General features: G+C 32.8%; 3 protein-coding genes across 4 annotated transcripts in view; 1 reads left to right on the forward strand and 2 right to left on the reverse strand.

The window, feature by feature from the left end:
- Positions 1-23,709, reverse strand: part of LOC129743716 (calbindin-32) — a 266,038-nt gene that overhangs the window by 67,883 nt on the left and 174,446 nt on the right. For both annotated transcript variants that reach the window (XM_055735839.1, XM_055735838.1), the window contains exon 3: positions 10,710-10,899. In XM_055735839.1, coding sequence (XP_055591814.1) covers positions 10,710-10,857 — 148 coding nt within the window. In that variant the 5' untranslated portion in view covers positions 10,858-10,899. The remainder of the gene's footprint in view (positions 1-10,709; positions 10,900-23,709) is intronic.
- LOC129743355 (uncharacterized) lies at positions 17,526-18,563 on the reverse strand. Its single transcript, XM_055735338.1, has 2 exons — positions 18,025-18,563; positions 17,526-17,949 (listed from the first exon to the last, which is right to left on the reverse strand). The coding sequence occupies exons 1-2, from the start codon at positions 18,561-18,563 to the stop codon at positions 17,526-17,528; spliced, it is 963 nt and encodes a 320-aa protein (XP_055591313.1).
- On the forward strand, positions 20,800-21,552 carry LOC129743356 (general odorant-binding protein 45-like). Its single transcript, XM_055735339.1, has one exon. The coding sequence runs from the start codon at positions 20,800-20,802 to the stop codon at positions 21,550-21,552; it is 753 nt and encodes a 250-aa protein (XP_055591314.1).

A 23,709-nucleotide genomic window follows, 5' to 3' on the forward strand; every position in this document is an offset into this window, starting at 1 on the left:
AAATTGACAAAATTGACAAAATTGACAAAATTGACAAAATTGACAAAATTGACAAAATTGACAAAATTGACAAAATTGACAAAATTGACAAAATTGACAAAATTGACAAAATTGACAAAATTGACAAAATTGACAAAATTGACAAAATTGTTAAAATTGACAAAATTGACAAAATTGACAAAATTGACAAAATTGACAAAATTGACAAAATTGACAAAATTGACAAAATTGACAAAATTGACAAAATTGACAAAATTGACAAAATTGACAAAATTGACAAAATTGACAAAATTGACAAAATTGACAAAATTGACAAAATTGACAAAATTGACAAAATTGACAAAATTGACAAAATTGACAAAATTGACAAAATTGACAAAAATGACAAAATTGACAACATTTAAAAAGTGAAAAAATTAACAAATTTCACAAAATTGACAGAATTCGCATAGAAAATCTTCATGCCGCACATCTCTATTGGATTCAAAATACACTGTGGAAGAAATGTTAATAAATTGAATATAATCTGACAATGATTATCTCAATATCTTAATTCAAGAAAAAAACGAACAGGGCATTGGTTCGAATATATTTGGAAGAGAGATTTTCCAAAGCTCGGCTGAATCCTGTCGAAAATGAATGCATAAACTCCATACATAGGCACTCGCCGCTTGGGCACTTTCAGGGGCTTTTCTATGGATTCCGCAAGCGAAAAACGGAAAAGCACCAGACAGCACAAAGCTTAAAATTGTGTGTGGGGGTGGACCATTCCCCGGGATTTCCTGGCCTGGCCTGGCACAATGCCATTCATTGATGGTGGTGCAACTTTCACAGCACAAATGGAATACGAGTGCGGGTACACAACAACGAACGAAAGAAAAAAAATCAGAATCTGAACAGAATAAATACACTACATAACTTCTGCCAAGGACAGTGTGCCGTCGTTGATACGAATGTAAATCCTTTCGCTGATTTCTCCCAAAGCGTGACAATGAATGAGTGCGGGATTAGCGTTGCTGGCTGAGCGAAAGAGAAGAGAGTGCAGGAAAATGGAGGAACGATGTTCCATGTTTTGAAGTCCTGAATGCTGGGGTAGCTGAATCCAACTTCGGTTTATCGAAGCTGTCTGTGGTTCATTTAGCTAGTTCTCGCAAAGCGACGTGACACACTATTTTGTCAGCCAACCAGCCAGCTAGCTGCAAGTCAACGGAGGAATGGAAACTTTTTTTTTCTATTTACACCACAAACGGCAAGCAAAACACGTCCTCCATTGGCGAAACCATTCAACAACAGTTCGTGAGCAACGTGACTGGCGAATAAGTATGTACCCGCTAGAGTAGCTGCTGGAAACATGTTGTGCCGCCTTTTGCCTTCTGTCGATGTGCTGCCTTTTGGCTGGGTAATATTCATTGGGGAATTAAAACCATTTCGGCGTCAATGAAATCAATTTTCGGTGTCGTCGATAATAATTTATATCATTTAAAACAACAGAGAAGAGCTCTTTTATTCGAAAATATTGAATCATATCATCGAAATCAATTTATTTAGCTATTTTTGAACAAGTTTTTGAGGATCTAAAAAGCATATTTAAATCATCTTTGAATCTTCTTTAAATCATTTATGAATCTGCTTTCAATCTTCTTCGAATCGTCTTTGAATGCTCATGGAAACATCTTTAATTCCACATGAAAAAGCTCACAACTATGAGCTTGACTGAGCTCAGAGTCAAGAGTCTAAAACTTCTAAAAAGTCTTCAAGGTTCCAAAAGCCTAAAACGCCTAAAAAGTCTTAAAAATATGAAAGTTCAATAAAAGTAAAAAACTTTAATAGTCAATAAAGTCAAAAAAGTCAAAAAGTCAAAAAAGTCAAAAAAGTCAAAAAAGTCAAAAAAGTCAAAAAAGTCAAAAAAGTCAAAAAAGTCAAAAAAGTCAAAAAAGTCAAAAAAGTCAAAAAAGTCAAAAAAGTCAAAAAAGTCAAAAAAGTCAAAAGAGTAAAAAAAGTCAAAAAATCAAAAAAGAAAAAAATGTCAAAAAAGTAAAAAAAGTCAAAAAAGTCAAAAATGTAAAAAAAACAAAAAAAGGCAAAAAAGTAAGAAAAGTAAAAAAAGTCAAAAATTTCAACAATGCTAAAAATGCTCAAAAATGTCAAAAATGTCAAAAGTGACAAAAATGTCAAAAATCTCAGAAATTTCAAAAATCTCAAAAATGTCAAAAATGTCAAAAGTATCAAAAATGTCTAAAATCTCAAAAAAGTCGATATGTCACAAATGTCAAAAATGTCAAAAACGTCCCAAACTGTCAAAAATGTCAAAAATGTCAAAAATGTTAAAAATGTCAAAAATGTCAAAAATGTCAAAAATGTCAAAAATGTCAAAAATGCCAAAAATGTCAAAAATGTCAAAAATGTCAAAAATGCCAAAAATGTCAAAAATGTCAAAAATGTCAAAAATGTCAAAAATGTCAAAAATGTCAAAAATGTCAAAAATGTCAAAAATGTCAAAAATGTCATAAATGTCAAAAATGTCAAAAATGTCAAAAATGTCAAAAATGTCAATAAAAGGCAAACAAATCGAAAAAGTCAAAACATGTAACACAGTCAAAAAAGTAAAAAATTTTAGAAATGTCAAAAATGTCAAAAATGTCAAAAACGTCCAAATCTGTCAAAAATGTGAAAAATGTCAAAAATATCAAAAATGTCAAAAATGTCAAAAATGTGAAAAATGTCAAAAATGTTTAAAATGTCAAAAATGTCAAAAATGTCAAAAATGTCAAAAATATCAAAAATGTCAAAAATGTCAAAAATGTCAAAAATGTCAAAAATGTCAAAAATGTCAAAAATGTCAAAAATGTCAAAAATGTCAAAAATGTCAAAAATGTCAAAAATGTCAAAAATGTCAAAAATGTCAAAAATGTCAAAAATGTCAAAAATGTCAAAAATGTCAAAAATGTCAAAAATGTCAAAAATGTCAAAAATGTCAAAAATGTCAAAAATGTCAAAAATGTCAAAAATGTCAAAAATTTCAAAATTGTCAAAAATGTCAAAAATGTCAAAAATGTCAAAAATGTCAAAAATGTCAAAAATGTCAAAAATGTCAAAAATGTCAATAAAAGGCAAACAAATCGAAAAAGTCAAAACATGTAACACAGTCAAAAAAGTAAAAAATTTTAGAAATGTCAAAAATGTCAAAAATGTCAAAAACGTCCAAATCTGTCAAAAATGTGAAAAATGTCAAAAATATCAAAAATGTCAAAAATGTCAAAAATGTCAAAAATGTCAAAAATGTCAAAAATGTTTAAAATGTCAAAAATGTCAAAAATGTCAAAAATGTCAAAAATATCAAAAATGTCAAAAATGTCAAAAATGTCAAAAATGTCAAAAATGTCAAAAATGTCAAAAATGTCAAAAATGTCAAAAATGTCAAAAATGTCAAAAATGTCAAAAATGTCAAAAATGTCAAAAATGTCAAAAATGTCAAAAATGTCAAAAATGTCAAAAATGTCAAAAATGTCAAAAATGTCAAAAATTTCAAAATTGTCAAAAATGTCAAAAATGTCAAAAATGTCAAAAATGTCAAAAAGTAAAAAAAAAGAGTCAAAAAAGTCAAAAACGGCAAAAAAAAAATTACAAATTTAAAGAAGTAAAACAGGAAAAAATCGAAAAATTCAACAAAGTTTTGAGAAGTAAAAACAATGTCAAAAATGTAAAAATAGTCAAAAAAAGACAAAAAAAAAAATTCAAAATAGTTAAAAACGTCGAAAAGTCAAAAAAAAAAAAAAGGAAAAAAAAATCGAACAAGTCAAAAAGTCGAAAAGTCATGCAAGTCCAGCAAGTCGAGCAAGTCAAAAAAGTCATAATTAGTAAAAAAGTAAAGAAAGTATGAAAAGTTGAAAAAAGTAAGAAAATTTAAAAAAAATCACAAATTAAAAATGTCCAAAAATTTATAAAAGTCAATAAGTCATAAAAGTAGAAAAAATAAATCAAAAAGTCGTAATACCAAGCAAGTCAAAAAAATTTAAAAAAAAGTCAAAAAAGTAAAAGAAATTCGAAAAATTCAAAAAAGTCAAAAAAGTCTATAAAGTTAAAAAAGTAAAAAAAGTAAAAAAAAAATAAAAAAAATAAACAATGGTCAAAATAGTAAAAAAAAAATAAAAACGTTCAAAACAGTCAATAATTTAAAAAAATTAACAGTCAAAATAGTCAAAAAAGTAAAAAAAAAAGTCAAAAAAGTAAAAAAAAGTCAATGAATCCAAAAACGTCAAAAAAGTAAGAGTCAAGAATCAAGAATCAAGAGTCAAGAGTCAAGAGTCAAGAGTCAAGAGTCAAGAGTGAAGAGTGAAGAGTCAACAGTCAAGAGTAAAGATTTAAGAGTCAAGAGTCAATAGCCAAGAGTCAAGAGTCAAGAGTCAAGAGTCAAGAGTCAAGAGTCAAGAGTCAAGAGTCAAGAGTCAAGAGTCAAGAGTCAAGAGTCAAGAGTCAAGAGTCAAGAGTCAAGAGTCAAGAGTCAAGAGTCAAGAGTCAAGAGTCTAGAGTCAGAGTCAAGAGTCAAGAGGCAAGAGTCAAGAGTCTAGAGCCTGTGAATCATGGCCCTTTACTATCTACTCGATTTTATCTCTTGACTCCTGACTGAGTTAAGTTAAAGAATCAAAAATCAAAATCGAATAACATAAAAATTGCTAAAATACAAAATCTAAGAGTAAAAAGTTAAAAATCATTAGAAGAAGTCATGAGAATGTCTCAGTTTGAGGCAAGGTTCATCTTTAATAAACTTTTCAACTAGGTTGTTTAAATGCATTGCAAAATAATAATTACAATTGAAAAAACGTTCAAAATGTCAATATTCAAAATTTACGAGATGCAACATTTAATTCAAAATAAGAGTTCAATCAACAGATCCTTCAACCAACGATTATCCTCTATAAGAAATGTTGAATATTTTAAGTTATACTTGAAGCAAACTTTGTGTTGATATAAGGAGTAGAAAAAACCTGGCTCAGTTTTAAATACAGCCTTTTGGCAGCCCCTATGATTTTCGGTGGTAAACTGATCCGAGCTCTTCAGAATCCGACATGCGAGCACGTTTGCTATTTTAAAATCAATTTTCAACGGTCGTCATGGAAGGAAATGTATAACTTCAATGCCAAAAAAAATATATTTTAATTCATCTAAATTTGAACATCTTTCAAATTAAAGCAACAAATATCAAAAAAATCCCATCCCTACTACACATGAAACATTTCTTGATTGGGGGTAGTAGACACTTTCTCATCACCTCTGTCGGCAAAAAAAAAATAAAAGAGAAAATATAAAAAACCACTTTCGAAACCATTCTTCATTTCGTCCAGCCTAATTGGGAAGCTGCCACTCGTGCCAGATATACGACTTCAAAGTTCCTGAACCACGGCAAGGACAGTAGCAAAAACAGTAAAAAGGCTCACAAAATTGAGCTTCTCAAGTACGGAGATGGAAGAAGAATTGGGCAAAATTCAAACTACCACTCGTTTAGTCCAAATTACCAGTGTGCTTAAAAAGTGGAAAGGCAGAGGGCAAAAATTGTCGTAGAGAAAAAACGTCACCCCAAAAGGTCCCATCCATAAACTGAAAAGACATTTTGGACCAACAAATTGTAACGAGTGTGGTCCCGGGGTTTTCTTTCCCCATCTCTTTCTCTCTCTCTTAAGGGTAAGCGGGGATCACACACAAGAACGGCTGGTTTGTTTTAATAAGGTCGTCGACAAAAAGCTTAGAGGAGGTCGAAAGAATGGAAATGCGGCACCAAGGCGAGGAATATAACTTACTACTACGAGGGACAATGAATGGGAAAAGCTTTTCGTTTCACATAATCCTTCCATTTGCCATTTTCCTCGTGTTCTGAGATAGAGAGAGTGAGTTTGCAAAATAGGAAGCAAGGGGAAGTTCATTGTAATTTTGTGCTTCAGTAAAGTGGTGAAGTATAGCGATCTGATGTGAGTAGTACTTATGGAAAATATGGAGAAAAAAGCCTTGACAATAGATGCTCAAGATTAAAATATCTTGTACGAATGAGGAGACTGTATCTTGAAGGAAAAAAAATCTTTGGTACCCGTTGCAGTAGAAAATGAAAATGGATGTCACTGTTTATGAATTTAAAAGTGATTTTCTTTGTTCATAGGGATAAGTGAGTTTTCTTGATTTTCATGATTTTTTTTCAACAGTTTTTCGATTTTCTGACAATCTAGACTTTCTAGATTTTCTTGATTTTCTTCATATTTTTGATTTTCTTGACTTTCTTTATTTTCTTGATTTTCTTGATTTATTTAATTTTCTTGCTTTTCTTGGTTTTCTAGATTTTCTTGATTTTCTTGATTTTCTAGATTTTCTTGATTTTCTTGATTTTCAAGATTAACTTGATTTTATTGATTTTCTTGATTTTCTGGTTTTTCTTGATTTTCTTGATTTTCTTGATTTTCTTGATTTTCTTGATTTTCTTGATTTTCTTGATTTTCTTGATTTTCTTGATTTTCTTGAATTTCTTGATTTTCTTGATTTTCTTGATTTTCTTGATTTTCTTGATTTTCTTGATTTTCTTGATTTTCTTGATTTTCTTGATTTTCTTGATTTTCTTGATTTTCTTGATTTTCTTGATTTTCTTGATTTTCTTGGTTTTCTTGATTTTCTTGATTTTCTTGATTTTCTTGATTTTCTTGATTTTTTTGATTTTCTTGATTTTCTTAACTTTCTTGATTTTATTGATTTTCTTGATTTTCTTGATTTTCTTGATTTTCTTGATTTTCTTGATTTTCTTGATTTTCTTGATTTTCTTGATTTTCTTGATTTTCTTGATTTTCTTGATTTTTTTGATTTTCATGATTTTCTTGATTTTCTTGATTTTCTTGATTTTTCTTGATTTTCTTGATTTTCATGATTTTCCTTATTTTCCTGATTTTCTTGATTTTCTTGATTTTCTTGATTTTCTTGATTTTCTGGATTTTCTGGATTTTCTTTATTTTCTTGATTTTATTGATTTTCTTGATTTTCTTGATTAACTTGATTTTCTTGTTTTTCTTGATTTTCTTGATTTTCTTGATTTTCTTGATTTTCTTGATTTTCTTGATTTTCTTGATTTTCTTGATTTTCTTGATTTTCTTGATTTTTCTGTGTTTCTTGATTTTCCTGTATTCCTTTATATCCTTGATTTTCATAATTTTCTTGATTTTCTGGATTTTCTAGATTTTCTTGATTTTCTTGATTTTCTTGATTTTCTTGATTTTCTTAATTTTCTTGATTTTCTTTATCTTCTTGATTTTCTTGATCTTCGTGGGACGGTACACTATGTAAATAAATAAATTTGCTTGATTTGCTTGATTTTTTTGATTTTCTGGATTTTTAAAATTCTCTTTATTTTCTTGATTTTCTTAATTTTCTCGATTCAATTAAATTTTTTGATATTATGATATTCCTGATTTCCATTATTGTCTGGATTTTCTTGATTTTCTTGATTTTCTGGATTTTCTTGATTTTCTTGATTTTCTTGATTTTCTTGATTTTCTTGATTTTCTTGATTTTCTTGATTTTCTTGATTTTCTTGATTAGCTTGATTTTGTTGATTTTCTCGATTTATTCTTCATTTTCTTGATTTTCTTGATATTCATGATTTCCTCGATTTTCTTGATTATTTTGATTTGCTTGCTTTTTTCTTAATTGTCCTGATTTTTTATATTCTTGATTTTCGTGATTTTTCAGATTTTTTTTGTTTTTTTTAATTTTCTTTACTTTATTGATTATCTTGAGTTTTTTTTTATTTTTCTTGGTTTTTTTAATTGTTTTGATTTTTTTTATATGCTGGATTTTCTTTATTTTCCTCATTCTCTTGATTTTCTTGGTTTTTTCGATATGCTTGATTTTTTGATTTTCTTGATTATCTTGATCTTCTTGATTTTCTTGATTTTTTTGTTCTTTTTAATTTTCTTGATATTCTTGATTTTCTTGATTTTCTTGATTTTCTTGATTTTCTTGATTTTCTTGATTTTCTTGATTTTCTTGATTTTCTTGATTTTCTTGATTTTCTTTATTTTCTTGGTTTTCTTGATTTTCTTGATTTACTTGATTTTATTGATTTTCTTGATTTTCTTGATTTTCTTGATTTTCTTGATTTTCTTGATTTTCTTGATTTTCTTGATTTTCTTGATTTTCTTGATTTTCTTGATTTTCTTGATTTTCTTGATTTTAATAACTTTCTTTATTTTCTTAATTTTTTTCAATTTTTTGATTTTCTTGATTTTGTTAATTTTCTTAATCTTCTTCCTTGATTTTCTTGATTTTTATTTGGTTTTCTTGATTTCTTTGATTGTCTTAATTTTGTTGATTTTCCTTATTTTTTAACTTTCTTTGATTTTCTTGATTTTCTCGATTTTTTTGATTTTCTTGATTTTCTTAACTTTCTTGATTTTATTGATTTTCTTGATTTTCTTGATTTTCTTGATTTTCTTGATTTTCTTGATTTTCTTGATTTTCTTGATTTTCTTGATTTTTTTGATTTTCATGATTTTCTTGATTTTCTTGATTTTCTTGATTTTTCTTGATTTTCTTGATTTTCATGATTTTCCTTATTTTCCTGATTTTCTTGATTTTCTTGATTTTCTTGATTTTCTTGATTTTCTGGATTTTCTGGATTTTCTTTATTTTCTTGATTTTATTGATTTTCTTGATTTTCTTGATTAACTTGATTTTCTTGTTTTTCTTGATTTTCTTGATTTTCTTGATTTTCTTGATTTTCTTAATTTTCTTGATTTTCTTGATTTTCTTGATTTTCTTGATTTTCTTGATTTTCTTGATTTTTCTGTGTTTCTTGATTTTCCTGTATTCCTTTATATCCTTGATTTTCATAATTTTCTTGATTTTCTGGATTTTCTAGATTTTCTTGATTTTCTTGATTTTCTTGATTTTCTTGATTTTCTTAATTTTCTTGATTTTCTTTATCTTCTTGATTTTCTTGATCTTCGTGGGACGGTACACTATGTAAATAAATAAATTTGCTTGATTTGCTTGATTTTTTTGATTTTCTGGATTTTTAAAATTCTCTTTATTTTCTTGATTTTCTTAATTTTCTCGATTCAATTAAATTTTTTGATATTATGATATTCCTGATTTCCATTATTGTCTGGATTTTCTTGATTTTCTTGATTTTCTGGATTTTCTTGATTTTCTTGATTTTCTTGATTTTCTTGATTTTCTTGATTTTCTTGATTTTCTTGATTTTCTTGATTTTCTTGATTAGCTTGATTTTGTTGATTTTCTCGATTTATTCTTCATTTTCTTGATTTTCTTGATATTCATGATTTCCTCGATTTTCTTGATTATTTTGATTTGCTTGCTTTTTTCTTAATTGTCCTGATTTTTTATATTCTTGATTTTCGTGATTTTTCAGATTTTTTTTGTTTTTTTTAATTTTCTTTACTTTATTGATTATCTTGAGTTTTTTTTATTTTTCTTGGTTTTTTTAATTGTTTTGATTTTTTTTATATGCTGGATTTTCTTTATTTTCCTCATTCTCTTGATTTTCTTGGTTTTTTCGATATGCTTGATTTTTTGATTTTCTTGATTATCTTGATCTTCTTGATTTTCTTGATTTTTTTGTTCTTTTTAATTTTCTTGATATTCTTGATTTTCTTGATTTTCTTGATTTTCTTGATTTTCTTGATTTTCTTGATTTTCTTGATTTTCTTGATTTTCTTGATTTTCTTGATTTTCTTGATTTTCTTTATTTTCTTGGTTTTCTTGATTTTCTTGATTTACTTGATTTTATTGATTTTCTTGATTTTCTTGATTTTCTTGATTTTCTTGATTTTCTTGATTTTCTTGATTTTCTTGATTTTCTTGATTTTCTTGATTTTCTTGATTTTCTTGATTTTCTTGATTTTAATAACTTTCTTTATTTTCTTAATTTTTTTCAATTTTTTGATTTTCTTGATTTTGTTAATTTTCTTAATCTTCTTCCTTGATTTTCTTGATTTTTATTTGGTTTTCTTGATTTCTTTGATTGTCTTAATTTAGTTGATTTTCCTTATTTTTTAACTTTCTTTGATTTTCTTGATTTTCTCGATTTTTTTTAATTTTTCAATGCTTTGGATTTTCTTTAGTCCTTTATTTCCTTGATTTTTCTTGAATTTCGTTAGTTTCTTGATTTTTTTAATTTTCTTGATTTTATTGACTGTTTTGATTTTTTAATTTTCTTGATTTGCTTGATTGTCTTTTTTTCGACTTTTTTTTATTTTCTTGATTTTGTATTTTTCTTGATATTTTCTTGAGTTTTTTGGTTTTCTTGAATTTTGGTTTTCTTTATTTTCTTTATTTTCTCGATTTTCATTATTTACTCGATTTTCTTCTTATTTTTGATTTTCTTGATTTTTTGCTACTCTAAGTTTTCTTGATTTTTTCGATTTTCGTTTTTCAGTAGATTTTCTTTATATTTTTGATTTTTCCTGATGTTCTTGATATTCTCAATTTTCTTTGTCATTTTGAATCCAATGTTATGTTCTGGATTCTGGATTCTGGATATTGGACTTTAAATTGTGAACACTGAATTCTAATTCTGATTTTTTTGTCTGGATTCTGGACATTATATTTTAGATTCTGAATTCTCAATTCTTGATCTTTTATTTTCGATTCTGATTTTACTTGCAGATTTCTTTGGTTTTAATCTACATCTGTCCAAATTTGATCTAAGTACTCACCATCTTTATCGTAATGACTCCACACATCCATAAACTGGTTGGCGGACAGTTTCTTCAGTTCCCTCGATTCCGGATCCCGGTACTGGCGCATGAAATTCTGAGCCTTTTCGATGTGCACCTTCTGCTGTTTCTGTTCCAACGTTTCCATGGTTGCGTTTTTTTGTAAGATTCCTGATCCAAGTCAATTTAACTGAAAAAATAAAGAAAAAGATCCAGATTTGATTAGGTACATTAAGAAAATTGGTCATTACCTAACAAATGTTTGAAGCAAGAAAAAATAGAAATGGACTTAAAATATAGATTTTTTAACAATATTTTACTTGAAATCATTCAAGCTCCTATATATTTTTTCAACATAACCTAAAAAAGTACAGAAAAAAATTGAAAAGCATCCGTAAACATCATCAAACACTTTCGCTTTAAGCCAATAACAAACGAAACCAATGTCACCAAACTTGTCAATTTATGATGTTTTTCCCTGATGTTGATAAGGGAAAACTGCGTGCAAACATTTGAAGACGATTGTTGACGAAACTGAGCCAAGCTGCTGTTTGACTCGGCTTTGTGGGGGATGAGTTTTATTTATCCGCCATAAAACTGAGAGCAGAATACAAACAAACAAGTCAATATTTTCTGGAACGTCAAGCTAGAGACAAAAAGACCAACAAACAAATGCTAGTTGTTATTGAGTTGGTATCAGAGAAAATATTTTCCGGAAGCTGAGATTGTTAAGCTCAAATTGTATGTCATACTAAATCAATGCAATTAGATTTTGTTAAATGAGTATATAAATAGTAAAAAAAATGTGATGTGCTACTGCTAAAATCATCCCAAATAAGGTGTATGTGGCCAACAATTTCTTTGAAAAAAGTTAAACGCATTACCGGAAAAAGTTTTCCACCAAAAATTTATCCTGTAAGTCGCTGCTCCCCATAATCGGCCGTATTAGCCATAATCGGCTCTCCTTCGCCAACTGTAAGCTAAAAGCTCCCAATTTGTCGTTATTACCTATTCATGATGTTGGTAGTAGGTTGCCAAAATCTGGCAAGAGGGTAAAATGTCGTACGTCCGGATGGGACTGCCGGTGTGTGCAATTTTCTTCCGTTCGTCCTGGGTTTTTCATGGTCTTGTTTGCCAACTGAAAACCCCAGAACCAGTCCTACATGTCCTGAAAGGAACAACTTTTGATCTTGACAATTTAAATGATTTTTTTTTAATTTTTGAAAAAAATTTCGAACTGTTGGCGTCGAAATGTTCTGGAATAAGACTTTGTTCGGAAATAATAATTTTTAAAAATTTTCAACAAAGGTAAAACGTATTCATAGCTCTTCATTTTAATTTTGTTACATGCAACAGCTCGGGTAGAACCGGAAGTTGGAAGCAAATAATCGAATGTGGAATCGGATCAAGAGAAGACCCTCTTTTTGGGTCGATTGTAAGTAAATAAAGTAGCGCCAAAAGTTTCTGCGAAGCTTATTGGATGCCCGAAGGGCATCAAGATGATAGGAAAAAATCAACTGCAGGTCGTTTATCGAATGAGGCATCAATTGTCTGCAATTTTTGGCGAGAGTAGCATTTTCAAAATATAAATTGTTCTACATTATAACATGAAAATTTAAAAAAAAAACTTAAATCAAATGCAGCAAATATTCAGATTTAATCAATTCAACGTCAACGTCAATACCAGAAATGCCAATGTGCCTGATTTTTCAGACTTTACCTGACCTTTTCGTGGCTCAGCCTGACAACCTGATAAGCCATTGAATTTCCCTGATCTTTTTTTAAATGTAGCTGATTTTGCCTGACTTTTGCGAATATGATGAAAATGGGTAGTAAGGAACTGGAATAGGTACCATTGCAAAAGTTAAAAAGTGAAAATGTGGCTGAATCAAAGCAATCGAAAGATTCCCTTTAACACGTTCGTTGCCACGCTCATTTTGGTAGTTTTGCTAGCCGGGCCCAAAGAAATTCTCGGAGCGATTAATAAAAGAGGAAGAATCCAATATTTCCAACGTGTGGCTAAACTGAGTGACTTACTCGAGTAAGAGAGCGTCATACGTTTTTGATGTGACGGGGCCTCCCAGGAAATACACCCGTCACATGAATATGGGTCCCATGGCGACGAACGTGTTAATCCTCATTTTAAAAAGGGAATTAAAGGGAATCTTTCGATTGCTTTGATTAAGTAGAATTATTCAACCAAGTAGACTCACAGCACAGATTAGAGTGAAAATCTAGAGCGATGACAAAAAAAAAACAAAAAAAAAACGTCATCACTTACAGCGAAATTTCCACTACGTTAACGTAGCCTGATTTTGCCTGATTTTTATTTCACCAGTTCCCAGTTTCACCAGTTTAGAACTTTGGCCCAGTTCAGAACTTCGATCTAGTTGAGGTTACCGGTTCAGTTCAGGGCTTCGGTCCAGTTGAGGACATCGTTCCAGTTGAGGACTTCGGTCCAATTGTTGACTCCTGTTAAGTTGAGGACTTCGGTACAGTTGAGAATGCGGTCCAGTTGAGGACTTCGATCCAATTGAGGACTTCGGTACAGTTGAGAATGCGGTCCAGTTGAGGACTTCGGTTCAGTTGAGGAATTCGGTACAATTGTGGACTTCGATCCAGTTGAGGACTTCGATCCAGTTGAGGACTTCGATTCTGTTCAGGACTTCGATTAAGACTAGGAAACCGGTTCAGTTCAGGACATCGGTCCAGTTGAGGACTTCGGTGCAGATGAGGACTTTGGTCCAGTTGAGGACTTCGAACAAGTTGAGGACTTCATTTCAGTTGAGGGCTTCGATCAAGTTGAGGTCACCGGATCAGTTCAGAACTTCAGTCCAGTTGAGGACACCGGCCCAATTGTGGACTCCAGTCAGGTTGAGGGCTTTGTTCCAGTCGAGGACTTCAGTCCAGTTTAGAACTTTGATCCAGTTGAGGACTTTGAACCAGTTCAGGACACCAGTTCAGGACACCAGTTCAGTTCAGGATTTCAGTCCAACTGAGGACTTCGTTCCAGTTGAGGACTTCGATCAAGTTAAGGACATCGGATCAGTTCAGGACTTCTGTTCAGATGAGGACTTTGGCCCAGTTGAGGACACAGGTCCAATTGTGGACTTCAGTCTGGTTGAAGACTCCGGTACGGTTCAGGATTTTGTCCCAGTTGAGGTCTTCGGTCCAATTGTGGACTCCGTTCCAGTTGAAGATTTCGGTCCAGTTGTAGACTTCGGTCCAGTTGTAGACTTCGGTCCAGTTGAGGACTTCAGTTCAGTTGAGAACTTCGTTCCAGTTGAGAATTTCGATCAAGTTGAGGACACCGGATCAGTTCAGGACTTCGGTCCAGTTGAGAACTTCGTTCCAGTTGAGGAATTCGGCCTAGTTCAGGATTTTGGTCCAGTTGAGGACTTATTTCAGTTCAGAATTTCAGTTCAGAATTTCAATTCAATTGAGGACTTCGGTCCAGTTGAGCATTTTCGTCCAATTGAGGACTTTGGTCCAGTTGAGGACTTCGATGAAGTTGAGGACTTCGGTCCAGTTGAGGAATTCCGTCCAATTGTGGACTTCGGTCCAGTCGAGGACTTCGATCCAGTTGAGGACTTCGATTCAGTTCAGGACTTCGATCCAGATTAGGAATCCGGTTCAGTTCAGGACATCGGTCCAGTTGAGGACTTCGATCAAGTGGAGGACTTCGATCAAGTTGATGTCACCGGATCAGTTCAGGTCTTTAGTCCAGTTGAGGACTTCAGTCCAGTTGAGGACACCGGCCCAATTGTGGAATCCAGTCTGGTTGGGGACTTCGTTCCAGTTGAGGACTTCAGTCCAGTTTAGGACTTTGATCCAGTTGAGGACTTTGAACCAGTTGAGGACACCAGTTCAGTTCAGGATTTCAGTCCAGCTGAGGACTTCGTTCCAGTTGAGGACTTCAATCAAGTTAAGGACACCGGATCAGTTCAGGACTTCTGTCCAGATGAGGACTTTGGCTCAGTTGAGGACACAGGTCCAATTGTGGACTCCAGTCTGGTTGAAGACTTCGGTACGGTTCAGGATTTGGTCCCAGTTGAGGCCTTCGGTCCAATAGTGGACTTCGTTCCAGTTGTAGATTTCGGTCCATTTGAGGACTTCGGTCCAATTGAGGACTTTGGTCCAGATGAGGACTTTGATCAAGTTGAGGACTTCGGTCCAGTTGAGATCACTGGCCCATTTGTGGACTCCTGTCTGGTTGAAGAGTTCGGTCCAGGTGAGGACTTCGGTCCAGTTCAGGATTTGGGTTCAGCTGAGGATACCGGTCCAATTGTGGACTCTGGTCCAGTTGAGGTCTTTGCAATGAAAAGTTTTGCAGAAACAGAACTTTGGTAAAAAATTGTTCTACTTTTATTTTTGTGGGATTTTCATCTTGTGTGGATGATTCATTCCTTAATGATTTAATGAAATAAGGGAAAAGTTGCCAGTTGAGGATAGTCCAGTCATTACGAACTCTTAGGTCCGATTGGGGAAAATTTGTTAGTTAAGTTTCATCAATTTTAGAGAAATTCAGTAGTTGTCAGTTGAGGACTGTGGTACAGTTATTAGAAGTTTGACAGTCGAGGAATTCGATTAAGTTAAGAAAAGTTATCAGTTGAGAACATCGGTCCAATGAATACAAAATTACCGGTTGAATTGTTTGATCCCGTTTGGAAAAATTTCCAGCTATTTTGCCAGTTAAGGATCTTGGTCTAACTTAGAAACAAAAATGAAGCATTATACTTGCATATATGGAGCTTCAGTTTTCGTCAGTTGAGAACAAAAGTTCAGTTAAGACGACAATCGCCAGCTGTTGCTAGTAAAAAATGCGATCTTCACTAGAAGCGTGTGAGAAGAAATTAAATGTCAACTGTATTATTTATTAAAGATACTTGTTTTGAGAATTTAACATTTTTTACAAATTTGGTTTTTCAAGATAAGACGGAGAATATGAGTAACTGATTAATTATGGTGCGTTAAATATTGTTGATGTGCTCCCAAAATCGTTAAAGTCCATTTATAATACTAAGTTTTAATACGAATTCAGAAGCAGATTCCAATTTATCGTACTAAATTCAACCTGCCGTCTTTAAACTAAAATTGAATGCAAAAATTGATGTGCTGAACCTATAATACAGAAACAAAAAATAATTGATACAGAAAATAATTAAACTACTCATTAAATGGAGAAAAATAATCATGACGAAAATAAGGTAAAAAAAGACCTCATTTCTGCTGATTACATTGTTCAATTGAATTAGGTATCATTCCAATTTTCAAACATTTAAGACAAAACGTTTCATAAATGACTAAAATTCCTAGCTGACAAAATTCAAATTTTTTTTTTATTAAAATAGGTTTAGTAGTTTTGATTTTATAACATAACAATAATCCGGGTCTATATGACTCTAACCGCCTTATCGTCCATATTTGCCAGGGAACTCTGGTAGCCAAGGTTACCGAAAAAAATGCTGTGTTTTTGAGAAAAAAATTCTGACTTTCTGTGATTTTACCCAAAAATTCTGTGATAGTTTTCTGTGATGCTATTTTCTTCAATTTCATTGAAAATTCATGATAAATTGGGTCTTTTTTACATTGAAGTTGAGTAAAATCAATTAAAATTACCAATCCTATGATACTTTACTGAATAACAAAGTAAAAATCTAAATGTTATGTTGCCCAAAAAAAAATATAATTTTGGAAATCCTTTCAAAATTCAAAAATTTTGTGAAATCTGAAAATTTTTCTAAATTCTGTGTTCTGTGACACAGATTCTGTGATGAAAATTTGCTCAAAATTCTGTGAAATTACAGATTTTTCTGTAAATTCGGCAACCTTGCTGGTAGCTTTATTCGAAAATCTAAAAATGAGAAATTGTAGAGCTTCTCACTTTAGGAAAAGTCAAAAAATTTAATGTACATATATAGCTCAAACCGTTCCTGAGAAATCACGTCGCTAAAGTATAGTTCGGGTGTTGAGGTGCTAGGTACCTTCCGTGGACTGAATTTCCGATTCCAATGGTTGGGGGGCTTGGGTTTGGGTTCCTTGAAGATCGATGGATTCCTTTGGCGATAGTTGTGACTTCTTGGGATGATAATTAAACTTCGATTTGCAGGTAAGTTACAATTTATTCACAACACATTGAGTTTTGGGCACAATTTATTTACACAACAATTTTTATGGTAAATCCACACTTTACTCAAACATTTATTCTAACTACGTCATTAATTTAACTACAAGACTACAAAACATCTATGCCAATGGCGAATTTTCTTAAGACTAAATTATACAATATTACAAATGGAGAAATTGGTAAGTGACAAAACATAGAGGCACATAATGAGCATTTTTCTTCGATCTCTTCAGTTAGGTGCATAGATCAGCTGCTTCATTAGAGATGCTGACAGTGTGCTATCTTGATCTCTATCAATCCGTCCATCTACATTCAAGGCTCAGAAACGTAGAAAGGTTCCTTGATTAGTTTTCGCTAGTAATCCAACATCCTCGCCCATCCTGAAACCGCTTGCATTTCTGAAAATAAAAGAAATCTCACAAACACAAGGGGGTGGTCTGATATGTCTGGTTTTCAAGGGAACGTCGGTGATCTTGAGGCTGGAATGCTTCTGGCAATATGCAGAGTTTTTCAACAGGTCGCGTCGAAGGTCTGGTTACAGTTTTGAGAGTTACTACCTCCACAACGCCGTCTGATCCTGGATGCAGCTCTTCAACACGGCCCAATTTCCAACACCATGGTGGAAGATTATCATCCTTTATGATGACATGTCTCCCAACAGATATCTCAACCGGCGATCTCCATCTCTTTTAACGTCCTTGCTGCTGTGTGAAATACTCTACTCTCCATCTGTCCCAAAAATGCTCAAGCTTTTTCTGCAGCACTTGGCTCTGATTTAGCCGATTCATCGGTACCTCCTTATAGTCCCTTTCCGGTAGTTGTTGCAATGCTTCCCCAACCAAAAAATGACCAGGCGTTAGTGGTTGGAGGTTACTTGGGTCATCAGTCAACGCAGTGATTGGTCTCGAGTTCAAACAGTTTTCCACTTGCACTAGAAACGTGGTAAAATCTTCAAAAGGAACAGCGTTTTCTCCGAAAACCTTCAGCAGATGCTTCTTGGCCGATCTGACCGAAGCTTCCCAAAGTCCTCCAAAATGATGGGCAGCCGGTGGAATGAAATGCCATTGAATTTGATTGTTAACGCACTCCCTTGATACCTTCTCCTGATGTTGACTGTTACGCAAAAGTTTCAACAATTACCGTAGAAAATTTCGAGCTCCAACGAAGTCGTCTTGTGGCTAAGCGAACATATACTGGTCCGAAGTAGTCCACTTCGGTCTTGGAAAAAGGTCTGGATCTCGTGACACGAGCCAACGGTAGTTCACCCATGAACTGCTGGATAGGACTAGGCTTGGAGCGGAAACACTGTTTACAGTTGTGTATAATCTGCCGAGGAACATTCCGACCTCCAAGTGCCAATACTTCAAACGAACGGAACTAATCAACAACTGTGATCCTGCGTGCATCAACTTCTGATGATAGTGCTCGTACAACATAATTGTAAAAGGGTGTTTCGCTGGTAAAACTTTTGGGTGTTTGGTATCTTCTGACTCCTCCGATTTCTCCAATCGGCCGCCAACTCGTATTAAGTTCTCCGAAGGAATTCGAGGAACAAACCATCTTAGGGGCGAACATCGGTGAGCCTCCTTTCCTTCGACAAGGCGCTTCCAATCTTCAGGGAACGTCTCCTGCTGTATTCGGCGGATTACGTCGTATTCGGCATCTCTAAGTTCCGCCACAGTTAGAAGACCTTTGGGATTGGTTTGATTTTTCTTCAAAATACGCATCAGGCGCATTCAGTATGCGGTGCTGCGTATAAGCTTGTTGAACGACGAGAACTTGCTGACGTATTCCACCCCAAAATCGGGCAGTGTTGTTGTCAGGTTCACTGCAACATGTCGAATTTCTGCATCTGCTCCCTCAGTGCAAAAGCTGCTAGGTTGTTCCGGATAATAATTCTGCAGCAGCCATTCGGGACCGTTCCACCACAGCTTGCTCTCCTGGATCTGATCGGGATGTACACCACGGGAAATTAGATCTGCTGGATTCTTAACCCCTGGAACATGTCTCCAAACACAGTTCTCCGTAGCCGATTGGATTTTTGCTACACGGTTTGCAACGAACGTAGCCCACGTCGTAGGAATCGACTTCAACTACTGCAGCACGCAAGTTGAATCCGTCCAGAAAAACATCTCCATTTTAAACCTTCAACGCCTCTCGTACCTTGCAGGATAATTCAGCCGATAAAATTGCTCCGCATAGCTCCAATCTGGGTATCGACTGGCATTTTAAGGGCGCGACCTTTGATTTCGACGTCAGCAGATGCACAAAAATCTTTCCCTGAGTATCGATGCTCTTGATGTATGCGCAGGCATTATACGCCTTCTCCGATGCGTCCGAGAAGAAATGTAACTCCATCTTAACCCAGTTCGGAATGACTGCACAACGCTGAATTTTCAACTCGTTCATCAAGTGAAGCTGTCGGTGAAATTCCCATTCGCCATTCCCGTTCGATTTCAACTGGAACCGGATGATCCCAGTCAAGTCTTTCTCCGGTCTCGTTCAATTTCAACTACGTCTGCATACAAATTTTGCTGACAGTTGGCTAACGGGATCTCTATCAATCCGTCCATCTTCATTCAAAGCTCAGAGACGTAGGAAGGGTCCTTGATTAGTATTCGCTAGTAATCTAACATCGGGTCATATAGACCCTAACCACAAAGGAAGTTTAAATGAAACACATTTTTATCATTACCGTAAAACGTGGTAACATTGATCACCGGGGTAGCTTTGATCAATATGCACTTATCCACATCAATAACTGAGTCTAAAGTTAAAATATCTTAAAACTTTATATGTCTGTTTCAAATTTGGAAAAAAAACTTGGTTTATTTTTGAATATTTCAATTGTTAGTTAAACATATTATTTCAAAGTATTGAAATATCAATTTTCGCAAAGGCTCGCTACCAAACACCCTTGCTGATGAAATCGAAGCGTTTAGAAGCAGCAGGTTGATTTATAAGACGGTTCAGCTTTTTTCCTCAGTAAATTTATAGTTTTTGGAGTAGTTTTTGTTATATTTTGACAAAAATTTTTGATATTAAAAAATAGGGACGTTTTCCAAAAGTTAGCCAGTCTTGGACAAAAGGCTAGAAACCCATCAAATGGTCAATTTGAAAGAAAAAATCAAAGCAAAGTGCGAGAACCTAGAGAATTGAATGAAGGCAAAATTTCATTTTTTTTTTGTAGTTATAATTTTATAAGTAATGTTGAACAATTTAGCCCCTTAATTTATGCAGCTTCATTGTCCATCTTTCGATTTTAATTGTTGTTCGGCCTTTACACACGAACTGCTTTAGTTTATCAATTACCAGCATTTGTAAATATCATGAAGGTCTTTTGTATCTTTTAAAATTAAGAAAACTCGTTAAAACCGTCAAAATAGAGACTGATCAATGTTTCCCCAAAGCACCAAATTCTAAACAAAGATGAAATCGATTTTTATATAAAATATATAGTCTAATAAATTTCTGCAACCATGTTTTACGTTCATAGGAGTCCAGTACTCATTTATAAAATATGAGACATGCCACATTCCCCTTAACAGAAAAAATAATCAAGAAATATTAAAAAAGTGATCAATCCTACCCCGTTTTACGATACCTATTATCATAAGCTGTTAGCGAAAAACGTGCGTCAATGTTTCCAGTTTTGTTAGTTTTCTGTGTATTTTTTGGAAAGTTGTAGTTTTCGTTAGATCAAGAAATTATGAAGATGAAATTTTATAAATCTTGAATTTAAGAATTTTTGAATAAAAAATTTGTTGATTTTTGCACTTATACTCCCTTTGCTTATACTCCTCCGCCCCATAAATAATAACCATGTCTTGTCTCCCGTTATGCGGGCTAGATGAACATTTTGTTTTTGTTTATTTTACAGCTTATTTACGTTTTTCGCCTTGTAACCGTTTCTATATGAAAAAATATAATGTGCCATCACTCTGCTTTGACCTCTCAAATAGGATGTACTGCTTTTTTACATTGCTCTTGCTAGTGGCTACAACAGCTCAAGCCTCCCATCGTCACTGTTTGCAGTACAAAAAACCTAGCGCGCTACTCAATGAACCGCTGCTTATTTTTGGCCAAAATTCGGATCCATGTCATCTCCGTAGCAGTGGCATCATCGCCAGGATCTGGAACAGCAACAATGCTACGGCCGATAGCAAGGTGATTCCTCGTTTTTGGTATCTGAAGAACAGTTCCGAAGAGTTCAATGCCCTTGTGACGGAGTGTTTACGGAAAGTGGAACGAGAAATTCCGGTGGATCAAGAGTGTCGTCGAGCGGTCGAAATGTTCAACTGCTACAACGGCACGGCAGAGCTTCGAATGGATGAACCTGTTTTTATCCCCAGGACAGAACTTCAACATGCGCGTGTTTTGAGCGACTGTAGTCGGATGCTGCAGATCAGTCGGAGTGAGTTGGATCTCATCCGCAAAGAAGGACTCTTGAATCATCCCAAAGGACGTTGTCTGGTGCGATGTTTCTTGCTGCGTGAGGATTTGTTCTGTGAGGCAACCGGAATTAGAGCATTTCGGATTATGGTTCAAGGCGGGGGAGCTGATGATGGAATCGAGTTCCGAAAACAGGGTGAACGTTGCATCGCTCGGTTGCAGAGAAATTTTCTGGATCGATGTACCCTGGCGGCCAGAATTGCTAATGAGTGCTACGACCAAACTCTGCTGAAGATGATTCATGAAGGGTTGAAATATCTTTGAGATTGAAATCTGCTGAAAATTCCGACAACGGGTTGTTCATGAGTTCCTTCGTTTCGTAATTATGATGAAATAAAAATGTCCGTGATAAGAAAACTACAAAAAATGATTCCTCCTTCAAAGGCTTATTGGTAAAATTTTGTATTAAATATTCAGATGAATGAATTTTTTTTTTTCAAGCGTGATTTTTGCCTGATTGTGGGCATTTCGGATTCTCGGTCAAAATAAAAAATTGTTCAAAACAGTCTCAAAGTTAAAAGGGTTCTTTATTTTCAATTAAATTAGAAAAACCTAAACACATTTTTGTTCAGTGCTGCTGAACATACTTATGATTTTCAATGATATATAAAATAATAAAACAACCAAATGTTTGAAAATATTTTTTGAGTTTTTGAATTTTTTGATAACTTTCAATCTCAGTCAATTCAATTAATTAAAAATATTATATAATCAGCAGTTCTCTTAAACGGTTTTAGACACATTCAACACGATAGGCCTATTTAGTTTGATTATTTATTTATGACACTTTACCAACGCTTTGGCATTCGTGTAATAGGCCTATTTAGGAACACTTTCGCCTACAAGAGAAAAAGTGTTCATATACGCTCAAGTAGTTAACATCACATTCCCACGCGTATTCATTTCACACGTATAATTTGTTCAACAGTCATGTCTCAACCAAAACATTTCACCTATGTTACATATTTCTAAAAAAAACACATCGAAACGTTTGTTATTTGGGGCGTTGTTGGCCCAACGCTGGAGTTCATTTATTGCAAAAATTCTACGTAAATATACTCAAAATTCAGTGCAAAGTTGAATTTAAGTGTTCGAAGATCTGAAAAAGTGCAAATTGATAAAAGGTTCGAAAAACTGAAACTTTTAAAAAATTAACAAAATAACAAAAATGACAAAAAAGACAAAAATGACAAAAATGACAAAAATGACAAAAATGACAAAAATGACAAAAATGACAAAAATGACAAAAATGACAAAAATGACAAAAATGACAAAAATGACAAAAATGACAAAAATGACAAAAATGACAAAAATGACAAAAATGACAAAAATGACAAAAATGACAAAAATGACAAAAATGACAAAAATGACAAAAATGACAAAAATGACAAAAATGACAAAAATGACAAAAATGACAAAAATGACAAAAATGACAAAAATGACAAAAATGACAAAAATGACAAAAATGACAAAAATGACAAAAATGACAAAAATGACAAAAATGACAAAAATGACAAAAATGACAAAAATGACAAAAATGACAAAAATGACAAAAATGACAAAAATGACAAAAATGACAAAAATGACAAAAATGACAAAAATGACAAAAATGACAAAAATGACAAAAATGACAAAAATGACAAAAATGACAAAAATGACAAAAATGACAAAAATGACAAAAATGACAAAAATGACAAAAATGACAAAAATGACAAAAATGACAAAAATGACAAAAATGACAAAAATGACAAAAATGACAAAAATGACAAAAATGACAAAAATGACAAAAATGACAAAAATGACAAAAATGACAAAAATGACAAAAATGACAAAAATGACAAAAATGACAAAAATGACAAAAATGACAAAAATGACAAAAATGACAAAAATGACAAAAATGACAAAAATGACAAAAATGACAAAAATGACAAAAATGACAAAAATGACAAAAATGACAAAAATGACAAAAATGACACAAATGACAAAAATGACAAAAATGACAAAAATGACAAAAATGACAAAAATGACAAAAATGACAAAAATGACAAAAATGACAAAAATGACAAAAATGACAAAAATGACAAAAATGACAAAAATGACAAAACTGACAAAACTTACAAAAATGACAAAAATGACAAAAAAGACAAAAAAGACAAAAAAGACAAAAATGACAAAAATGACAAAAATGACAAAAATGACAAAAATGACAAAAATGACAAAAATGACAAAAATGACAAAAATGACAAAAATGACAAAAATGACAAAAATGACAAAAATGACAAAAATGACAAAAATGACAAAAATGACAAAAATGACAAAAATGACAAAAATGACAAAAATGACAAAAATGACAAAAATGACAAAAATGACAAAAATGACAAAAATGACAAAAATGACAAAAATGACAAAAATGACAAAAAT

Source organism: Uranotaenia lowii, chromosome 2, assembly GCF_029784155.1.
Source record: "Uranotaenia lowii strain MFRU-FL chromosome 2, ASM2978415v1, whole genome shotgun sequence".
NCBI classification, from domain to species: Eukaryota; Metazoa; Arthropoda; class Insecta; order Diptera; family Culicidae; genus Uranotaenia; species Uranotaenia lowii.